The sequence below is a fragment of the Anopheles arabiensis genome, chromosome X, assembly GCF_016920715.1.
Source record: "Anopheles arabiensis isolate DONGOLA chromosome X, AaraD3, whole genome shotgun sequence".
NCBI classification, from domain to species: domain Eukaryota; kingdom Metazoa; phylum Arthropoda; class Insecta; order Diptera; family Culicidae; genus Anopheles; species Anopheles arabiensis.
Genome location: NC_053519.1, coordinates 19,448,312 through 19,472,007, shown reverse-complemented (window position 1 = coordinate 19,472,007; position 23,696 = coordinate 19,448,312). Strand labels below are relative to the sequence as shown.

General features: G+C 45.2%; 1 protein-coding gene across 4 annotated transcripts in view; it reads right to left on the bottom strand.

The window, feature by feature from the left end:
• Positions 1–23,696, bottom strand: part of LOC120905825 — a 44,516-nt gene that overhangs the window by 4,826 nt on the left and 15,994 nt on the right. For 3 of the 4 annotated variants that reach the window (XM_040317027.1, XM_040317028.1, XM_040317029.1), the window contains 5 exons: positions 9,421–9,973; positions 9,205–9,319; positions 3,172–3,995; positions 2,248–2,703; positions 514–585 (listed from right to left, as the gene is read on the bottom strand). In XM_040317027.1, coding sequence (XP_040172961.1) covers positions 514–585; positions 2,248–2,703; positions 3,172–3,995; positions 9,205–9,319; positions 9,421–9,973 — 2,020 coding nt within the window. Of the gene's footprint in view, positions 1–513; positions 586–2,247; positions 2,704–3,171; positions 3,996–9,204; positions 9,320–9,420; positions 9,974–11,192; positions 11,777–23,696 lie in introns of those variants that run through there. The other variant, XM_040317026.1, reaches the window with a different exon arrangement.

Genomic DNA, 23,696 nt, shown 5'->3' with positions numbered 1-23,696 from the left:
CAGGTCCGTGTTAGAGAGCAACTTTTTTTTTTTTTTAAATAAACAAAAAACCACCGAAGCGTACCAGAGCGACTCGCGTAGCTTCCGCATATATTTGAACCATCGGTAGACGAAATGAAGCGAATGATGCATAAAACATTGATCAAATTTATTTACCAGAAAAGGCAACATTTCAACCGGTCGTTACGCACGGCCCGGTTCTAGCCAGGGGAAACCGTTCTGTTTGGTTGATTGAGTTTCCCATCCTGCTTGGTGAGCAGCAGCACGCCGCTGTTGGAATGTCAAGCGGACATACGGCTGCCAAGCACCACCGTTTATATGGTTGTATGTGTGTGTGTGGAATGGTGCTAATGTTGTCGGAAGCGGAGCGGTAATTCAATTTGCCTCAGACGCTTCAGGCAGACCCCCAAAACGCTCATTAGCGGTCGTACGACAAAAGTGTGCAAAATGGCGCCAGCGGAGTGTTGGACTACGCGTGGGTGTGAGACTGAGATTGAAAATTAATTCACCTACCGTGTTGAGAATGTGTAGTGGTGCCCAACAAACAAAGAACTCGACGATTATCACGAACAGCATCCGTATGACCTGCAGCGGCGTGGTGTGCAGAGGCGAAGGGCCCATCGATTGATTTGTCGTGTTCAATGGATGAAACAACCGGAATGTAATACAGATGCGGCCGGCGAGGACGAGAAGGAGAGGAAGACAAAACATTCCTTGAATGATGATACTAACCAGATCTTTCTGTGTGTGTGTGTGTGTGTGTGTGTGTGTGTGTGTGTGTGTGTGTGTGTGTGTGTGTGTGTGTGTGTGTGTGTGTGTGTGTGTGTGTGTGTGTGTGTGTGTGTGTGTGTGTGTGTGTGTGTGTGTGTGTGTGTGTGTGTGTGTGTGTGTGTGTGTGTGTGTGTGTGTGTGTGTGTGTGTGTGTGTGTGTGTGTGTGTGTGTGTGTGTGTGTGTGTGTGTGTGTGTGTGTGTGTGTGTGTGTGTGTGTGTGTGTGTGTGTGTGTGTGTGTGTGTGTGTGTGTGTGTGTGTGTGTGTGTGTGTGTGTGTGTGTGTGTGTGTGTGTGTGTGTGTGTGTGTGTGTGTGTGTGTGTGTGTGTGTGTGTGTGTGTGTGTGTGTGTGTGTGTGTGTGTGTGTGTGTGTGTGTGTGTGTGTGTGTGTGTGTGTGTGTGTGTGTGTGTGTGTGTGTGTGTGTGTGTGTGTGTGTGTGTGTGTGTGTGTGTGTGTGTGTGTGTGTGTGTGTGTGTGTGTGTGTGTGTGTGTGTGTGTGTGTGTGTGTGTGTGTGTGTGTGTGTGTGTGTGTGTGTGTGTGTGTGTGTGTGTGTGTGTGTGTGTGTGTGTGTGTGTGTGTGTGTGTGTGTGTGTGTGTGTGTGTGTGTGTGTGTGTGTGTGTGTGTGTGTGTGTGTGTGTGTGTGTGTGTGTGTGTGTGTGTGTGTGTGTGTGTGTGTGTGTGTGTGTGTGTGTGTGTGTGTGTGTGTGTGTGTGTGTGTGTGTGTGTGTGTGTGTGTGTGTGTGTGTGTGTGTGTGTGTGTGTGTGTGTGTGTGTGTGTGTGTGTGTGTGTGTGTGTGTGTGTGTGTGTGTGTGTGTGTGTGTGTGTGTGTGTGTGTGTGTGTGTGTGTGTGTGTGTGTGTGTGTGTGTGTGTGTGTGTGTGTGTGTGTGTGTGTGTGTGTGTGTGTGTGTGTGTGTGTGTGTGTGTGTGTGTGTGTGTGTGTGTGTGTGTGTGTGTGTGTGTGTGTGTGTGTGTGTGTGTGTGTGTGTGTGTGTGTGTGTGTGTGTGTGTGTGTGTGTGTGTGTGTGTGTGTGTGTGTGTGTGTGTGTGTGTGTGTGTGTGTGTGTGTGTGTGTGTGTGTGTGTGTGTGTGTGTGTGTGTGTGTGTGTGTGTGTGTGTGTGTGTGTGTGTGTGTGTGTGTGTGTGTGTGTGTGTGTGTGGTTCGTGTACCAACACAACTGGAATGTAACCTCAAGGCATCTACCATCGATTAGTACACACACATACTCGTGCGTTCTTGCTTGAGTTTCGTAACATTGTTCCGAGATGAAGTTGACAAATGAACCTTTCCCGGGGTCGGCTTCGCCCTCTCCTAGCTGTTGCTTAAGGACTTCGCAGCGATACGGTGGTTCACACGCGCTGCTGCTGGGCTGTTCGAAACCGCTCCCAGCGACACGGTACCAACAAATTGGAGCTGGGAGGCGAGTGTGCTGCGTATATTGATTTTATCCTGCTAGGGGCCGTGGGCGACTTACCTTCTTCTTAGCCTCGATGCTCTTGTCCATGTAGGTGGAGCGGATCGCATGCCGGGAGAACTGATAGGCCGGATCCGGGTTGAGAGCGGACGGGTCACAGTCCCTCTGGCCGGTTTCCGGTGCGGTGGCAGCACTACCCGTCGGTGCGCCAGGAAGCAGCACTGCGTCACCGGCTGGTTCGAGCCCCGGTCCTGGTTCGCCCGTACCGAGCACGATCTCGTGCTTGGCGTCCTGCTGCGTACTCTTCACGATGGTGCTGGTCGGCAGCCGGTGATGGTGATGATGATATCCGTGCGCATGATGACAGTGGCAGTGGTGGTACGGGTGCTGCTGCCCGACCGACGCACTTTCGTCGAACTTCGTCTCGGCCAGCTCAGGCAGACCTTCCGGCGCGGCGGTGGTGCTGCTGCGCTGATAGCGCTGATTCCGACAGAGTCCAACGTGCCGGTGGTGCTGCTGGAGACAGTGGTGATACAGTGAGTTTCGTGTGTGTGTGTGTACGATGATCGGTGTGTAAAGACGGCTTCTTAGCACACCCGAAAGCTATTTGCTCCAGCAGCTGGCAACCCTTCCCATACGGAGGAGCGAACCAGCTTCAGCGCAAACTTTACAAGCGGGCCCATTGAGTTCGCGTCTCCTAGCTGCTGATGTGCGCTGATTGAAATAAAGTTATCGCCAAACTTGTGCTCCCGTAACAAGCATTAATAGCTGATAGGCGGCCTGCTCCGCCTGCGGCAGCAAGTTTCTGCCGAGCAGAGCAAACTTTCACGATGACGCTCTCGCCTATCTTGGCACCTTCGGAATGCGTGTTTCGTCTCGTAAATAGTGCTTTCCAACTATTATTTAACTCAGGCAGGCTCGTAACGCCCATCAACATCACCCCCCTCCTCCCTCGCAACACCCAATCCCCCTACCCGTCCTTACCTTGGCGAAGAAATGGCGAAAACCTCGAAGTCTTCCGGGCCTGCTTTCGCATCCAGCACCACCACAGTAGTGCGTTCGCTGGTCCGCCCCGGAACCGTTGCATCCACCGCCATTGCTGCCATTGCTCGAGCCGCTGCTACCGGCACCATTGCTCGAGCTGCCGCTTCCAGCACCGCTGAAGTTGCTTTTGTTGATCGTGTTGTTGTTGCTGGCAAAGTTAACGACCGCTGTAGACGATTTGAACGGTGCCTTCTTCAGGCTGGACGTTAGCACGAATCCCGGCTCGTGCCGCTTACCACCGGCCGGCTTCGGTGGCTTGCCCGCATCGCCTGTGCAGTGCTGCTCCCCACTGGCAGTCCCCACACTGCCAGCCGCGGCACCAGTGGGAGCTCCCCCGACGCTGCTGCCCTGGCCGCCCGTACCGTGCTGCCGGCTCGTCTGCTGGTACAGCGAAGAATGTTTGATCTCGTGTCGGAGTCCACGCCACAGCTTCGAGACGATCATCGAGTAGGCGAAGCCCATGGTGAGCAGGGGCAGAAACAGCAGCCCGACGTCGTGAAACAGCACGTACGCCTTTTCCCAAGCCGGGCTGGGCCACTCTTCCCGGCACTTCATCTGGCCGGTGCTGCGGCCGACCGGCAGCAGTCGCTGCACGTACCCGAGCGGTGAGTTCGCGAGAAAGCTGACCGTCCACACCAGGCCGATCATTTTGTAGGCATGAAACTGGGTCTGCCATCGGCGGGATGACAGCGGCCGACAGATGGCAAAGTAGCGCTCAAGCGAGATCGCCACCAACGTCCAGACCGCCACCGACACCGAGACGGCTGTGAAGAAAAAGGAAGAAGATGGGGAAGAAGATGTGAAGCTCGGGAATATTCCGTTGTGTGTCCGTGACAAGTTTGGGATAATTTTACCGTCTGATGAAGGAAGGTACAATGTCAAGTGTCGAGTAATCGGAAGGTAAACCCAAACCCACAGACGCCTGGCTGGTTGTGTTGGCCAAACCACAAGGACGTTTACTATCACGGTTAATAAAGCAATCTCTCATAGGCGGGATGCATACATCCAGGCGCACGATTAGCTGTGCGGCAAACGTAAACGCTGCCTACATAAATTAAAGGGTTTTTTCCGGTTTACATGGCAACACTGTTTGCATCCGTTCGGCTCCAACCCTTCCAGCCAGCGGATATCCGCCGTGAGGTAAATCGGACTAGTTTTGAGCTAATGCCAGCCCCCCCACCCCCCTTCCCCTCTGCTCGCCCTTTCCCCACGGGATGTTGAATCATCCGAACAGCTGTTGTGCCGGAGTTCAATTTCCTGCAGTGGAGCAGGAAGCGAGCGTGGGTTTTCATGTTGTCGCTTGGATACAGCACACAGCCCGGGAGCAAATGAAACGTCTCTCCAACTCCAACGCTGATGTTGAATTGCTCTCTGCCAAACCGGAAGTACAACAAAACACTGTTCGGTTAATCGACAGCGTGCATCCATCTGACGCCCCGGCAGGAATGCTTTTGTACCATTTACCATCTAGCCACCTGCGCAGCGTTAGCGATGAATTGAAAAAAAAAAGAAAATCGAGCTATCGTTCCAACTCGGATTGTAAATCACTCACTGATCGCTACTACATCCAACGCGACGGGAGCATACGCTCAAATTCCCAATAAATATCGGCGCCATACTTAAACCGTTGCAAGTTGTTGTTTTTTTCTTTTCAAGTGGACACAGACACAGCCAGAACCGGAAACCGGAAGCACATTGCGAACACACGTTACAGCCTCCGTAATAACTAGAGGAAAAATGGCATCAACCAAAATCTGACACCTCCGCTGACGAGCTGACAAATGTTTTTTTTTTTTGTTATTCTCTTTCTTTTTCTCTCCACCAGCTGGCAATTCTCGATTCACATCTTGACTTCAGGACGTCAGGTTTCGTCAGACGTTACTGTCGGTACGGTGCCTGCCAGTATGGCTAATGGTAGGCCGTTTTTTTCCATCGAAAAAAAAAAACCCATGGAGGCCTCCGTGATACCACTTTTCACCTAAGACGTCGGATACAAATGATTTCTTTCCTGCCGTTTCCTTTTCATCGCTCGGGAGAGTTGGGCACGGGGCACATCGGGATTGGGCATTGGACTGAGACGTAAAGGAAATGAAAATGCTTAAACCATCCCGTCTCAGCCAGCTCCCCCATTCCCCTTGGGGAAAGGTCGGAATGGTGTACGCGCTTTAACGTATTGCTGATGCGGCCTCCTTTGTTCTTCCGACGGCGTTTCTGTGACGAAGGTTCCGCCGGGAATGCCAGAATTCCAAGGGACTCTTTATGTGGATATCCTGTAGATTTCCATGCATTTTGTGCTCCGCAACGTTCCACTACAGGATGGGCCACAGTAAACAATCAGCCGCCTCTTCCACTTCATGAACTTCTGGCACTTTGGATTCTTTAAGGGGGCTCTCTGGGCTCCGTTTTTTTAAGAAGCATTGTGCAACTTCTTAACCAAGAACCTTATGCTTACAATAATATGTTTAAAGTTTACTGTTGCCGTGGCACAAGTTCCCATGCTACGCAGGTGTGCGGGTAGCTCACAAATGAATAGTCCAGTTATCGCTGCCGACGCCCACGTAGACAGCGCGAAATCGATGCTCGACAGCGAACGACAGTTTGCGATGGCATTAGCGAAAGTTCGTCGTGTTTGATGAAAGATTTCTAATGTAGACATTCGCTTTGGAAAAGACGCGTTTTGCTAGTTGTTGCTACATGCCGGTGCACGCTGTTGATTTCTGCTGCGACCTTTGAACTTTCAGCCTTATGCTTGAAGGTTATATTTTACTTTAAAGAGCTACGTCATTAAAAAAATACACAATCTAGCGAAGGACATTTGGTAGCTACAATCTTGTTCTCCGAACGAGCAACATAATGTGTTACACCTGTTATCTCTTTCCTTCGAATCTTTATCCGGTTGCTATGGATCGCAATCCATGAGAATGAATCGTTGTCAAAATACGTTGGGATCGTTGCAATCGTTCTACGTTCGAATCATTTTCAAAAACGTTTAGTTTTAGCAGTAGCTACACATTTTTCATAGCAGCGCACCGTTTATTAATCGCCGCGCGACGCATTTGATTTATGAGGATAGAATGCAGCATTTATTTTATTGATAAGAGAATATGTACATACTATTTTTGTCGTGTTTGAATGAAGACGTAGTTGACAACGATCTATTCTCGTGGATTGCGATCCATAACAAGTGGATAAAGATTCGAAGGTTCGAAGAACCGTTCTGTTCGTGAAAACAGGTTAGGTGAAAAAGGGTAAAACAACCAGTTCAGTATGACCAAGCTAAACATCTCTTTCATTGAACTTTAAACTATATTGTCTATTTCCGAATTCCGTATTTTCACATAACGATGGAAAATAACCTCTAGCTTTTAATACCGTCGGGAACTTCGAGTTTGTGTATTCCTTCCATCCGGCAGTTGCAAAACACGCGTCACGAGTTCAATCTACCGTACAATTCTGTTTGATCCGTTGTATGCAATCTGCTGAACCGGACGATAAACGTCCGGTCTAGCGACCTATCCACCGAACGAAGCAAACAGACTGGTGGGTGTAGCACACATAGCACAGCATCACTGCACACTTTTATTGCACATTAATGTCGATTTGCAATCGCCCAAAGTGCCTCGGGAGCGGCGGGCTCTGTTTGCTCCCACGATGCGCGGGCTGGAAGTCCGTAAAGTGCGTGGGAGATTTCAGCACCGAAGTTCGGAGTCCGGATTGCGGAAAATGGTACATCATCGCGCTGTCATACAGTACGTGCCTATTGCGCGATGGTAGCATGGTGCGGGACAGGTAGTGCAAATGGATACAGCTTTATTTACTTAGCGCGAGCACCGGTGCGCAGTTTGTGGGGGAAATAGCAACAAGGGGACAAAAATGGGGTTTGTTTGTTGGATTTTGTTGTTGTTGGATTCGCCACAATGTTTCGATCACGATTGCCGTGTGCTTGCCTCGTTGGCTGCTAGTGTCATCTACCGTATGGGTCTTGCATGTTACAGCAAAACCATAGCACTAATAAATGTGTTACCTTTTTTTTTTGCTGTTTTTGTGTTTTTTTTATTATGCTTTGTTGTAACTACCTTGAACACGCTTATGATCATGTCAGATGTAATACGGGTATTTTTATGAGATTACTATTTCAAACCCATACTTTCTTCGCTCTCCTCTCGAGGCTTGATACAATATCACCTCAGATTACACACTCACACAGCTTTTGTTTTAAAAAATGTTTGCCAAACAATGATTCTTTGTTCAGGTGACTACCAAAAAAATGGTGACCGTAGGAGTAAACCAGATGAGGTGGCTGCTCAATTTCATGGCCAACGTTGTTATTGGATTGGCCATACTCAACAAAATAATACCTAGATAAAACATAAGACAAGCTAAAACATGTCAAGCTGTGCGAGAACCAGTATAAACAGCCTAAGGTTAGTCATAGCTTAGTGTAAAATATACATCAAAAATAATATACTATAATAATAATATAAAATATAAAATATACATTTAGTATAAAATGTCTTCTTCTTCTTTTTGGCTCAACAACCGTTGTCGGTCAAAGCCTGCCTGTACAACTTGTCGGGATGGTTTTCAGCGACTTTTGGATAACCCCTCATAGCAGGATAGTCAGACCTACGTATGGCGACACGGTCTATTTGGAGCTTGAACCCATGACGGGCATGTTGTTAAGTCGTACGAGTTGACGACTGTACCACGAGACCGGCTAAAATAAAATGTATATCACAATCCAATAAAATTCCCATAATGCATTCGTTGAAATATTTTATAAACTAATTTATGCAAGGTGGGGCATACTTTCCCGAAGTTCATATTGCCGTATTATTGCCTGAAGTAGGGACAATAGTAGGAGGAAGTAGAGACACAGCTGTCTCAGATAAAGAAGAAAGATTTTTTGCCCCTCATTGGCTCACAAAAATTTGAGTCTTTTAGATCTCATTCTTTTCGGTTAAAATGAGCAGCTCGATTACAGTCAAACCTTTTACCATTTATCAATATTGAAGTTTCGCCTTTCATTTAACAGCTGTGCCTAACTGCGAAGGTCGATTCACCTAAGATCTGAGCTAGATCTGAGTGGACAATAAAACTCTGCAGAAACCCGAACACCGGTGCACGTGGCACCAAATTACCCTGAGTGTTTGGCAGAATGGGAATGCGACATTGTTCTTTCTCACCTAGCACCAACCACATGGTAATGAGAACGCAAAAGATATAGCTCGGCAGCCCGTACACTTAAAAAAAAACCCGCCAGTCAATCTTTTAAGCGCTCAATCTGTGGATTATACCTTCATCAGCGATTGCATAATAAATTCTTAATGAGCCACTCACGCCCCAATGCACAGCACGGGGACGAGTAGGAAGTTCGTCAGCGATAAGCTAAGTAAGTGCGAGTCGTGTACGGGCTGGTAATTGGGCCTCGAGCATAGTTGCACCGGGGCAATTTCCGAGGCGCAGTACATTCCCAGTCTCGCATACCCCGAATCCACTCAATCAGCCAAATTTGTGTTTAACGTAAGCTTTCTGGTAGCATTTTTTGTCCTCTTTCCCCTTACATTACCATCGTCTTCAATTTATCTTCATCACCCCTCCAGAAAAAGCACTGAGGGAGCGCGTAGAGGATATTGCGTTGCTTCGCTTCCGCTCCACCATCCGGCGTGCTGACGGCTAATCAACAGCCAGAAAACGGCGACGGAATCGAGCACCTTCAAAAGCACGTCCATAACGTAGGCAAGAGGCACCTTGTCCCTTTAAAAAGGTTTTGGCGATACGGCAGGTTGCATAGGTTTCCGGCGCAGCGCAGAACGTATTGGGCGAGCAGTGGAAATGACTTCGATATCTTGCGTCCCTTGTGGGTGGTGATGGGGTGCTCGGATGTGATGGCGAATAGTACGCTTACATACTTATGAATAAAAGAAACACACTAATGGAATCTGCGCCTGAGTGGCGGCGACACTATCTTACCTTGGAAATATGGTATTAATTTGCACATGACGCTACCGAAGACGAACCTCCGCAGCACCTGGCCGGCGAGTGTAAACGGCATGCAGAAGACACCGAGCAGCAGATCGGAAATTGCCTGCGTTTTCCCAAGAAACAAAAACAAAAAACACGAAAATGCGAAGTGTCAGTAACGTTTACGATGCGTTTGCTCCAGTGCTGCTAGTGCTGCGTCCCTACCAGATTCAGCAGATATACGTTGGTGACCGTGCGCATCCGTTTGTTTTGGGCGAGCGTTAAAATTACCAGCAGATTGCCGACGACCGACAGCAAGAAGATAATGGCGTACAGGGGGATGATGAGCTGATTCTGGAACGTGCCGTCGCCGCCGCGCGAACCGGCCGTGCCCGTTCCGGTGGCTGGCGGCAGATTACCGGCCGCACTGCGCCCGTCCCCGGACAGGTTGTGGGTGCCGACCACAGTGGCGGAAATGTTGTCTCGGAGCAGCTCGCCAAGCGCAAGCGACAGGTTGGTACCGTACAGCTCGTCACCGTAGTCGGCGGCCATGCTGTTGGGCGGACGGTAAAGGAGACTGCCCGGACCGAACAGCAGGTCGTACTGGGTGAGTTCGGTTGGGACCGTCGGTGGATCCCTCAGCTCGATACCGTACACGAACGGGCCGTCGGTCATTCTCAGACTGGATAGGCTGGGCGGACACCCCTTCTCTTTCTTTCGCTCTGATTTCTCGAAACGAAATGTCCGCCGTTCAGCAGCAACTAACTCAATGGAAAAGCTGAAAGTAGAATGTAAAACATACAAAGTAAACCAGTACATTCAAGATGGTGTCATTAGAAACAGCGAGTCTAATTTCTCAGCAAAATGGACGTGCGCCCTAATCAAACCTTACATCGGGGGATCGCCGCGGAGAAAGCTTGGTGTTTTGTTATCTATCCCTACAGTCTGCCACAATTAGCATCTTCAGGCGGCAACTCACAAACAAAAGTACGCATCACTTTGTCAATCGCTTCTCGCTGGCTTCGCACAAAAGGAAATGACAGATTCAGTTACAGTTCTGCTCGCGTCACAGTTTGCGACAGGACAGGCCACGCAACGAATAAAAACCTGCAAATCGCGTGGCGTAATTGATCGCTTGGACACAGATAAGTTAGTGAGGGATCCTAGTTGAGTAATTCACGTACAGAGTGGGATGAATTAAATTTATCTCGAAATAAGATAGAGAGTGTGCAAACCGACTACAGGGGCAATCGAGATAGAACGGTTGGGAAGAATTTTAACCATTTCCTGGTGAGCGACTCGCGTGGTTTGATGTAGCCAAGTCATCTGAAGTCTACCTGTATCACCCTATACCGTACTCTGTTGAACGATTGAGCAAAGAGTGTCGTATTCGCGCATATTCCTAACTAAGCCAGCAAGCCCAACAACACGAAAGACGCCGAATGTATCCGGTACATGACAATGAAGTTAATGGCTGAAAATTTTATTGACGTGGTTCGTACCGGGATGAAATTTTTCGATTTTAAAACCCGAGCACCGAGCTCCAAGGTCCCCCAAGGACCTTCAATGAGCCCCCAAACCTGACAACCATCGCATAACAGCTGTCGGCATTGGCAAGATTGTCGATTTATCTTGTCTCCGTCGGGAAATACTACGCTTGGCAGCTACTCAAGAATTTAATAGCTAATTGATTAATGTTCCGATTAGAATTGTGGTAGAATTACCCCGGTATTGTTGGCGTTGCAGGTTCTAGCGGTAGCAGCCCGCCATGTGCCGTCACCCGTGTCATATCTCAATTGTCTTGGCAGAGAAACCCCCGGACGGGAAAAGGGGTACCGCTCGCCCCAATATATTTGTTTTATTTCCAACCGGAGGATAATGCGTGTACTTGAGTAGCTTTCCTGCTATCTAGATTATTAGTCACGCGTTTGTATACGTCTGTGTGCCCGGTGGTGAGCAGAGCAGCTCTAGAACAAGCAGCACACAAGAACACCTACCTCCATGAAGTCATCAAAGGTTTCCTGGGCGAAAAATGGCCTGGTCCTCCTATATTTCCTAACCATCTTGAACAGAGGAGCATGCCCGCTGGCGGTAGTGGTGTGAGATGTGGTGAAAAGAAAAGTTTTACTATCACTAGAATGTTGTCTCCTCCCTCGGCACCCATCTTCCTCCTACTTTCTATCTTATCAGCCTCCATTGTCGGATGAAGAATACAAGCCTTCCCTAACTCCGTTTCCCTTTCACACTGCAGAAAAAAAAACTCTCAGTACGGAAGCCGTGCAAGGTGGCCGAAAGGCTTAATGCCACTCATCACTTTGTCTTGCCTTGGTATCGGGTTAATGTCGGAAAGATTCTCCCCCGTCCCTTCGGGTCCCGCGGGAAAGCCACCGACTATCGGTATCAGAGTGGCATCCAACGGAACGATGCTAATAAATAAAACGAAATGGATTCTGTCCTTGTAGTAGTGGCACCCGACACATACACACACATGCATGCGTACTAAAGCCTACCAAGGCGGGAAAAAAGGATCGACTCGAGCACCCATTTAATGGCGTCCTTTTTGTCGACGACACTATACATACCGTTCGCTTCTGTTTGTAGTGACTTGCCCCACAGCAGCGGTGAAGCGTGCATGACGTATGTTTTCCGCCTACGCACCTCAAAAAATGCGAATGGATGCGGTTGTGGTCTACCGGACACATAACCCCAAAACACCGTATACTCTTCAAATGAACAAATCGGTCTGGCAACGAAGAACCGCAAGGATGTCTTAATTTGCTAAAAACTAGATGCTTATCACACTTGTTTGTGGTCCCTAGCCTCAATTCCCTGCAATAACCGCAAAAAAGCAAATAACATAAAATAGGCGAAGGATAGCCTTTCAAGTCCAATTTAATCTCGACCTCGGCTCCTTCGGGCGTTTGTTTCCATCCCCAACGCCAACTGTGTACACACTTACATCCCGACCAGTATCTTAAGGCTGAAAGCGGAAAACTTTTCATTTTTAAACACTTGCCTGGTGGGGTTATACATTTCCTGGCCAGGAGGGACCACATTTGCCCAGGCAAAGGGCAACTAGCTTGAGCCGGGACAAAAACGGCTTCCCCCTAGCTGGGGGTTTTGTGTTGTGTCATCGGAGTTTGGGGTTAGTTGCTCGGTGTAGCTCAAATTATAAAACCAGAATGTGCACCCAACCTGCCCGGGGTGTCCGTAAATCTGACTCATTTGTGGATATCGCGGAACTTAGCAAAGAATGACAGAGCGCTGGCTGGGAGTCTGGGGATTTTGCCAAGATTTTCGGCGGTGCCATTGATCCAATGCTGGATGTAGCGAACTTCTACCGAATAAATGGTTACGCTTCCCCGGCCGGAATATCGGATGGGGTTTTCTCTTCTCTGGATTAGGGGGCGGATTTCTCCGTTACTTTCCACACACGACATCACTTTCCAATTTTCTTTATCGGGGCTAGATCGAACTGCATCATTTCGGCTTCTGTTCAGTTGCAGGCTCCATCCGCGTTTATTGCGGTCGTCGTCGTCGTCATCGAAGGGGGAAACTGCAGAGGCACTGCGATGAGCGCAGACAAATCAAACTCTACGGGCGCTACGTGCCCGTGCTGTTGTCGCCCATAATCTTCCGGACGAATTTCTCGCTGTATGCTGCGAGATAAGCTCCCAGCCCCAGACAAAGGACGCTTTGGAAAGAGCTGCCCAAATAGACACACGCGCGCGGACCTATCAAAGAGGATCCATTTGCTCGATGGAAGAGGCTTTGTAACAGCCGGTGGAAAGTATCATGTGCGTGCGATGTTTGGGCTTTACAGACTTTACCCCACTGCGTATGTGTGAGTTAATGTGGTTCCAACGTGTGCTGCCTTTGCATGTTGATATCCATATGTCGCGCTTCAATCGCACACCATTGAGCAAAAACCCCTTCCTCTGTGACGATTATTCGCCCCAGCTACCCGGTCTGATTGCGATGGGTTTACAAGGCGGTTATTCAGCTCCCTAGCAACAGCTAGGTCGGTGGGAGGTTGTTCAACAGCATGCCAGAAGTAAAAGAGCAGCGGAGTAGGAAGCGAATGCTTCACGTTCACCGGTGTTCTCCTCGCACTTCAAGTAGGTTCAGAAAAAGTGCTAGATATCCTCCCCGATAGGACGTCCCAGAAGTACGATCCATTTTTTTTGCTTTCGTGTTGGCTCTTCCAAACGGGCCTATAACTTTGCACACGCAAGGTGAGCGAACTAGGCTTGTTTTTTTTTCTCTTTTTTTTGCGGGCCAATACGCCATAATTTACGCACCTAAACTTAACCTCTACCGATCTCCCGTGACACTTCAAGTTGGTCGTGGTTGTAAAACGGATTTTGCGACTCGGGGCAGCAGGGGAGCTATCGGAGATCAGTCTGTCACGGAGTTTACAGGGCCTGGCGAGCAGATAGCAACCGTGCCATAATTAATCTTGTGTGCCTTCTGTATCTTCGTTTTTTTTTCTTTTTGTCATACATTTCTCTCACTAGAGGTATCTCCGCGTTCGGAATGTATGTGAGATTTTTATCATGATTTATCGTAATGTGTGGTGGCTGGTATAATAAATAGCACCTGTGTGGTTTTCGACCCGTCCACACTTCTTCTATTCCCCCTCCTTGGCGTGTTTGTACTTGGGTAATGAGCTAAATTGGAATACTTTCAGATACTAGTGTCAGTTTAGCGGATGGTACGACGATTGCATGGGCGTACAAAAAAAACTCTCCCAATAGTAAACAAATCAGTGTCATAATGAATTTATTTCATTATGCGAGGTTAGTGAGCGCTGAATTGCGGAGAAAGTCGATGTTGGGGTTCGTTTCAGGTAATATTGTGGCAGTTTGCTTTCAAAGGTATTCTGTTAATTTTTTTACGTACACTTAAGGTGGATTAACCTTGTACGACCAAAAAACAGTACGTAACCGTACAACCGCCTACCCGGGTAGGCCATACATTTTGTATGTAAGAGTGATGTTTTTCGTGGGTTAAAGCGTATATCTTTTGAGTTATTTGTTAGATTTGAATGAAAATTGTCTTATAGGTTCATAATAATCTTTTTTATAACATATAGTAGTAAAATTAGAATTCTAAAAATCCTATCAAGATTTTTTTTCAATCAAAAATATGTTGTAACTCTACAACCCCAACCGGTCAGGCCGCATGTTTTGAGAGGATGATTAAGTCTTTTTCTTTTACTTACTTTTCTTTTTTCAAAAGTTATATTAATTTTTCAATAGATTTGGTTGTTGTATAAACATATATGTCCGCACCCACGGCTCCGAAGCTGACTCCGCTCCAGCGATTCCGGAGCCGGCTTTTCACCCACGGTTCCGGCGTTGGTTTTAACAGATTGTACCAAAATTCCTTTTCAATAAAGTTCTAATCGGAAAGATCCATAAACAGCGTAAATAATGTTGAAAGGAATCTTTAAAAAAATCGATAAGTTTTGAACATTGTTCAACAATCACACAATCACATCTGGTGTTAACTTCTACACTTACGAGAAGATATATCCGTTTTTTACGCTATCATACAATGCCGTCTCTATTGAAACATTAGTCCAGAGCCGTTGGTCTGGAGCCGTTGATTCGCCGCCGGCTCTGGGGCTGTTGGTGCGGAGCCGGCTCCGGAACCGTTGGTGCGGAGCCAGCTCCGGAGCTGTTGGTGCGGATCTGCCTCCGGCCATCTGGCCATTGGTGCGCTCCGAAACACCCATCACTATTCGGCAGTAACACTGTAACAAACGTATGAATGTGTATGTAAACTTTCAGCCAGCGAATTTGATTTCGTTTGCTTGTAGTGGTTGGTACACAATAGGCAATACAATTTATCTGCAATACAACATTTGAAAGAAAAAAAAGCATTCACCAAAACATGCGGCAAAGCCGGTTGGGGTGTTACAGCAAATTTTTATTGAAAAAAATAATGATAGGATTTTTAAAATTCTAACTTTGGGGCCCTTTCCGTTTGAAATTCGTAGGCTGAAATTTCAGCCTGTCAGCTGTTTGCATTGTATAGCAGTTTTCGAGCAGCTATCTTATTGAGTATAATATACAGGTGGGCTTATCATAAGGTGTATGAATTTGGAAGGCTGATTTTTATCGCTTCTGCTTCTGAATGAAGATTGTAAGAGTGTTTTGAGTATTCGTCAAGCCTCCAGAAAGCTTGTTTGAACAAAAGTTTACACCCGTTCTTCCAAAAAGTGATATTCAAATTTGGTTATGAAAAAATGCTATGAGACCACCTGGACTACATACACTTTGATTCCAGATTCCACCACGTGATCTCTTTAATGCACCTTGGGATAAATGTAAACAAACCTGTGTTTTCGAGCAGGTACTCGAATCTAATTCTAGCTTTGTGGCTAGAATAATCTAGACTGAAAATTGCAGGCTAGTTTTTTGTGTGGTTTTGTATGGATTGTTTACATGATTTCAGCCTCCAACTGTCAAACTCCATACAAAAAACTAACTAGAATCGTGAAGGCCCCCTTTATTAAGATATTTTATGAAACGTTGTTATAAACCTATAAGACAATTTTCATTCAAATCTAACAAATAACTCAAAAGATATACGCTTTAACCCACGAAAAACATCACTCTTCCATACAAAATGTATGGCCTACCCGGGTAGGCGGTTGTACTTGTGAAGAGTATATAAACTTATAAAAAATATTGAAAGATTTTTTGCACATGGTTAGAAAACATCTTTTCTGAGGCATTTTTAAAATTTGAAGTTGATACGGTTTCTTAAACCAAAGTTATTTTGGTATAAAGATACGAAACTTATCCGGGTAGGCGGTCGTACACATGACGGTTAAAAAGATTAGGTGGTGGAAAAGGGCCTTTGAGGGGTCGCCATATGTGAGGGAGCTTATGTCATTTTAAAACCGTTTACCGCTGCTTTCCGCGTACAAAGTATAGCAAATAGAATAGATTTCTTGGTGATTGAGTGTGTTTTTTTATGTGTTTTAATTATTAAGGAAAAAATGAGTCTAATTTACGATACAGTTGATGATTTTTGACACTCAGGAGATTTAAAATCATGTAAATTACAATATCAATTCCTTTTAAATAGCCCATGCCCCTATTAGATATTGAGTAATTAATGTTAAAATGTGTAAAATGAAAGATTTCTTTGTTGTTGATCCTTAAATATATCGAAAGCACACAATACATTCACGAAATAACACTCGAATTATTCTTGTTTACTACAATACCTGTACTCAATTTATGTTTTAATGTTAAATAAGAGCACACAAAATATGTTAAAAAGGTATATTAAATTCTAAAAATGTAGTAAATAAACTATATGAACAAGTTGAAAAAACGTAAACAACGGTTTGAGCCCTGGGGACCTTATGTCAAATGACGATTTGTCAATATGCTCTCTATTCCACCACCTGGTTTCTTTAATCCACCTTGCATGCACTGTGCAAACAGACTTGCTGTTCATCGTATAAACTACGCCTAGAAGTATGCAAACGGTGAATCAAAAACTCGCTTTTTATTTCGCTCACGGATGGCCTTTCAGGGCTTACTTATCCGGTACTTACTTACTTACTTACTTACTTACCGCTTTGCGGTCTTGGGCTGCCTAAGGAGTGTCCGAAATCGCTCACGGTCTCGCGCCTTCGTCTGCCAGGCCTTTTTGTATCTCTTTAAAAAAAACATCCATCCAAAAATGTAGAACACCCGGTAAATTAACTTATAGGTTTTATGCCAAATACTTCCCTACTGAAAATCTGGAAAAGTTTGTATTTGTGCTATTCCATAAATTCGAACGTTTTGCCAAGCCTCACTGAGTGGCCGCCTTAAAGTAAGCAAGACATTCATCAAGCAGGCCTTACTGCCAACAATTCCATCTGTTGCACAAATTGATGGTTATTTACACGTATTGATGACTGTATTGTCGGTCGAGGCGCTAATTTCGATAAAAGATTCAGCTAACCTTTATAAAGCAGGGGTGCGTTGAATATGCGACCAATTTGCTGAAAGCCTGCACCCAAACCGATCTAATCAAATTAAATCATGCGTATCGCCTGTTTCCAATAAGCGCCGGGATTACAGCTATTGAAAGGCATAACCAATAAAAAGCGTTATTGCAAGCTCATCAGTTCGACAGAAGGAGGGCCACACTTACTGCGCAATTATCACTGGCCCCGTTCATTTACGTTGCATAATCACTTATTGTTAGCAAACATCCTTCAATGTATTCATTCTACTGGAGGCGCATAGCGCGAAACCAGAGAACCCATCATGACGGGAATTGCCCGCAGCAATGAGCCGTATTGTGTACTAGAGCAGTGCTCTCCAACCTTTTTAAGTTTGCAGAACACTTGTGTTTGAATATACATTAGCCGCGGCCCACATCCATTGAGAGCATACATTTTGTAGGCTTAGTTTTTTTTATCAAAAATATGTTTAAATCTTATTCTAGACATTCCTGTAGAAAATTTAATATCCATTGTGGGATAAAAAATTATGATATGTATAGTAATGACGTTTTCTTTTTCAAAAATAAATTGTTACATAAATTGTTATATAGTAACAATTGTTAACGCCTCGAACTACAGGTTAGAGACCATTGAGCTCGAGTGTGACGAAAGGTTGAATGGCTTACTTGAAGAAACTTTGCTCGCCCCCTTGGAGAGCGTCCTTTACCACAGCTCATTATTTTCGATCCAAGCAACGCGGTTTCCTCCGGCAGCGGCTTTCTAATGGAAAACCGAACGAATAAAGGAGGGAGTATTTTCAATTTCGTTTCTTCTTCTTCTTCTTTGGCACAACAACCGATTCAATATCGTTTGCTTTGTTTCATTTTTTGTATGCTTGTGTGTGAGTATGAATCTCTCTTCAAAGTGTAGCTGCTGTTTATCCTTTGTTCGTTTGGCAAACCACGCTTGGCGTTGACGCTAGTAGCTTTTTCACACTCTTTTGTAGGCGATGGGGGTCAATATAGCGTAAATCGTTAATTAGTTTACAAGAGGATGCTCGGCCCCTGGGTTAATCGGAGCGAGACGAATCGGGTTGCCAACAGCTATTTCAGCAGCTTTTATCCGCGTTAATCATATCAAACCCCACTGAGCTTTCGCTTAACGCGCCCGGACAGGTGGGCCGACGAACGGTGGTGCAAGGGCGAATCTCATCGCACGCGGACTGTGGCAACGGAGACCAAAAGCACAACGGCACGAGATTGGTCTGCGTAAAGGATTTTGTGTCATTTTTTCTCTCACGCTTCTTCTCCTTCGCTCGGTATCTCCAGTGCTGCCGCTGCTGTTACCATTTCACACGCATTGCCTCAGGCTGCTGGTGGGGTTAAGTAGCACAGTTACCCGATAGCCTGGGGACGTTGAACGATTGACCCGGAGCTCGGGAGCGGCATCGTTCCATCTGCCAGTTCTTTAACCCTTTCACTTCCACACAGTTCTACACTCACGCAAAAAAAAAAACACACTCACACAAACTCCCAATCCGAATACGAATATCATCTAAAAGGAACGGATAGGTTATCTACGATAAATCCCATTTTTTGGCATTGATGACCTTCGTTTTCCGATGGAATTCAATTTTGTCGGGCTCCGTTCCCGCGGAACATTGTGTATCGTTCAAGTTATATCGCAAAAAAGACTACATGAGTGTGTGTGCATTTGCCTGTGTGTGTGTAAAGTAGATATGAAGATACCAAGAAAGTCGCCAACGCTGTTAGTTAGATACAGAGTTAAGTTTTTGTTTTGCGTTTCCGCTTGCCTTTTAGCATTTGACATGTTTTGGCTACATCTCGCCATCGGGCTTGATTGGTATAAGGGATACAATTAGCGGAGGCATCAGGGAAGGCCTACTTCGATAACATGATGAGGCGAGCACGAATCCGTCGATCAGTGCTTGAAGTTTGAAGAGCTATGCTGGGCCATGGTTTGGCAAAAGTCACACAGACGAGCAGGAGCCATAAAACACACCATCATAATTATTATTTCGAGTATTCTTTACTATCCTTGATGTAATTGAGCAAGAGCATCCAAGTAGTTAACATGATAAGGTAGCTTTTATTCTGCTCAAACAGACGTTCCAAAAGTCCTCAGCCGAATAGCACAGTCGCATTAGCACGCACTGCCAAATCGAACAGCTTAAGAATAACGCAAACGTGGTCAAGTAGATTATTACGCTTGATAGGCAACAGAATAGAAGTATTAACGTCTCCTGTGAACTGGCCACATGTTACGGGTTAGCGTACCGTCATATGATAATATACTTTATCACTTATCTATCGCAAACTGAATTACATTTTTACATTTACAAACGGAAAAAAAAACTTTGTATACACTTTTACAACAAAACAATTAGTGGCATCGCGAATGAAAATCGTCAAAATAAACAAAGGTTAAAAAAGAATACATCTGCTCGATTGCAGTGTTTTATGGTCAAATTAACAATCGAAGTAGGCTAAGAGTAGTTTGTTTTCCAGTTAAATTGAGGTGTATCTAGTGTGTATTTGTGTATATATGAATGTGCATTCATGGATTTGCATATTACAAACTAACAACATACCCGCCATGGGTTCAAGCCCCGAATGAATCATGCCTCTATACGCAGTCCTTTCCCCATACAGACTATCCTGCTATGGTTAAAACATATGTCACTAAAAGACAAGCCCACTAGTGGTAGAGGCAAGGCTTGATCAGCGACAGTTATTGTGCCAAAGAAGAAGAGGAAGAAGAAACGATTGTTGAATGATATGTTGTACAAAGTTGTGCCCGTTACGTAGTCACTTGTCTGTAGGCTATGTGCCCACTTTCTACATCCGGCGTTACAACTACTAAGCGGTCTTGTCCTGTTGCATGAGTGTCCTATAACTACACCACCAGACACCATTTTGACCTATCATCTTAAGGCGGAATGGAGCATCTGAGGAAGTCCGTGAGTCGAGAATTAAGGCTAAATATGGAAATTACTCGCATCCTACATGGTCGCTTAGTCTTGATCCGCCATACATCTCCGGGATCAGTGACCTGGAGTCTTTCGGATCGGCCCGAAAAGTTTAGTAAGTACAATAAAGCATAAGCGACTCCGAGATCGGGTCAAGACCAAGTAGGTTTAAGGCCCGACCTGAACTCGTTGCACCAACAGATCGATGTCCCTTATGCTTCATTGCACCAACTGTCCTGTACCACGGATCGCACTTGATTTCGATTCCGGTCTTACGCTCAAGCTGCACCCCTGGGTCGGGATGGATTCAGATAGACTCGCATCTGATTCCAGGGTGCGTCGTGAAATGAATAGTTTCACTCAGTTTTATAGCTGTGGTAGTGAAAGTCCTTGTTGATACTTACAACTTACTTATCAGGCGCTACTTTCGCTATACGGTCTTGGCCTGTCTCAAGAGTGTTCGAAACCGCTCACGGTCTCGCGCCTTCGTCTGCCAAAACGAGCTTACGGAATAAGTCGTCCATTTCCATGCGTACAACATGCCCAGCCCACCAGACCCTGGCGAGCTTGGCACGCTGCACGACAGTGAGAGGGCCGTACCTCTCGTATAGTTTGTCATTATAGCGGCTCCTTCAATGTCGTTCCCCACATACGGCCCAAGAGTCCTTCTGAGCATTATCCTCTCGAACGCGGCCAGAAGGTTTTCATCAGATTTTGACAGTGCCCATGGCTCAGAGGCGTATGGGAGTACCGGTACTATATAGATGCTATATAGTAGCAATTTCGTCCGTCGTGGCAGGTTTTTTGAGGTGAACTGCTATCTCAGACTATAGAATGAACGGTTGGCAGCCAGCGTCCTTGCACGCAACTCATCCATGTTATTATCGGAACTGACCCTTGATCCGACGTAGGTGAATTCTGGGACGGCTTCAAAAGTACGTTCACCTATCTGTACGTCACGCCTACGTTAGTTTGGGACTTACGTAGGTCGGCTTCTGCTACATAGGAGAGCCGCAGACCAATGATGTCTATATGATCAACGTATGCCAGGATCTGGGTTGACTTCCTGAAGTCTCCACTCTCCAGTCCCGGATGGCCCTCTCTAGCTCGAAGTTGAATAGGAGATAGTACTTTTGGTGGTAGCAAACGACCCTGAGAGATTTCCATCCACCTTCACTTGGCAAGTGACGTTGGTCATAGTCATTCAAACTAGCCTTATCAGTTTGGCTGGAATTCCAAAAGAGCTCATAGCGTCGTATAGTTTTACCCTGGCTATACTATCACATGCAGCTTTGAAGTCAATGAAGAGATAGTATGTTATGTGTCTTTTTTTTCTCCAATATCTGCCGCATGGTGAATCTTGCCTCGTTGATATGGCCGGTATGATTTATTAACAAAACATAGTGCGAAATCATAATTAATGCAGGGGACTCTCAACCGCAAAGAGATTAAGATGAACATTTGTTTGTGAGAGAAGGAAAGATCAGTTTCCAGTTGCTGGTAACCTTAAATGTTTATAGATTTCCAACTTTAACCAAATGAGTCTTAAAAAAATTAGCTATTTTCATTTATTTTATATTATTTTAGTTGCGAATTTTATTTGTTCACGCAATCATAAATTTTAAAAATCCTAAGTAAACAATGTTTTCAAGTTAACGACAACTCAATAGCTGTCGATACGGTTAACGAATGTCATTAGGCTATAAACGATCTTCAATTCGGGATTTTTTTTTTTCGCATTTTACATTTCTTAAACGACAGTTATAACGACTGTTGTTAGCTGTATTGTCGTTTATAATTAGACAATCGTTTGTTACTAAGAGACTCCGGCTATTCCATACAGAGATAAACGATTAACGATGGTCGTTGCGGTTCGCAATCCAATCCAATATTTGCTAAGCGCACAACCTCGTACATCGTAACGAGTGGGTTCGAAGCGAAATGTGTATTTAAACCATATACAGTGGAACCCCTTATAACGAGCTTTTCTCATAACGAGCATTTCACATAACGAGCAAATCGCATAAATGCTCAACAAATACCTCCCTTATCAAGTATAATTTCGCATAATGAGCGTTCGTGGCACATGATCGTCTGTTGGAGGAGATTCTTATGACTACAAGTGGGTTGTCAATTTGATGCCAATGAATGAATCAAAATCTTTAAGACCTTATTTTTGCTGAAAAATATTAATCACAAAAAAAATGTGCAATTATGATGAAACTGGCTTATTTCTGAACAAGTCTAGCAGGAAATGTTTATCTGCGAAACAACAAAACCTTCTTAGACTCAAATCAATGTAGATCGTACGAAAAACAATATATTTAGGAAAGATTAAATCAAAGACTAAACCAATAGACCACTTTTCAATAACGATAGTGAACTATACTTATCTTTCTCATACTAATTATAAAACAAGTTTCGTATATACCGTTTAAATCACTACATGAGTGATTCGCTGGAACAAGTTGATTTCGTTATGAGGGGTTTAACTATACAATGAAGTCTCGGTAAGGTAAATCTTCAAGGAAGTTAGAGAGATTTTCATGGAGTCAATTCGTTGCTATGTTGTATTCAAAGCAGCAACCATAGAAATATGGCATCGTTTGACCGTTAAATATGATATTATTAAAAACAGTCTCTCGAAGATTCACATTAGATAACTCAGCTAGCCAAATTCAACATACAGTCTAGAGAAAACCGTCTAAGCGAGACATTAATTAGCGAGATGTATGACAAGACTGTCGAAATGTTGAGCTTAAAGAAACAATTCATCTTGAAGAAACTACATGTCAGCAAGATTTCACTCAAGTATATACTACTTTGAAGTTTATACAACTTCAATTGCAAAATGCACCAAACATAGCGATTTCTGTCCATCTCTTTGCTCTCATCTCTGGATAGTGTTTACAGTTCGTGTTCTAATCAACTTGATATATGTGTCTACCCGCCGAATTCCTATTTTTTCATGCGACCAAGTTTCAGTAACCTGAAGCAGCTACGACAAAAGAATTTCAAATCCGTTTGCCGTCTAGTTTGCTCCAAAATTCAGTACATTAAAGCATACTCTGGTGTTGAACACCATTTTAAATAAGTTCACCAATCCCGCCAGTAATTCGATTTCGAAAACAGTGCTATTCGTCGTTGGTTTCGTGGTGAGTCGTTTGTGCTACAAGAACCAATCGAATCGTGCAGCAAATTCGTTTCCAACCAAAAAAAGTGAGGGAAAGTGCGCACATGTTCAAACAGGTTGCCGAACGAAGTTCAAATCCAGCTAACATCCTTTCGAGGGAACGGCAGACGATGGGAGAAAATGCAAACAAGGGAAAACTAACATGCGTCCAGCAGATTTTTTTCCAAGTTGCACCATTTCAGCTTAATTACACTGGCCGCACCTTTGGTGGCGCAAACCAATAACAGCTATAGAAAGTTTGTTGCTTTACCGAATCCAAGCTACTGCCTGCACTGATTTGCATGGCGAAACGAAAAAGTCTTGCAATGAATTATGCATGAATCGTCGCTTTTATTGCTCTACCTGTTTTCGATTTCGAT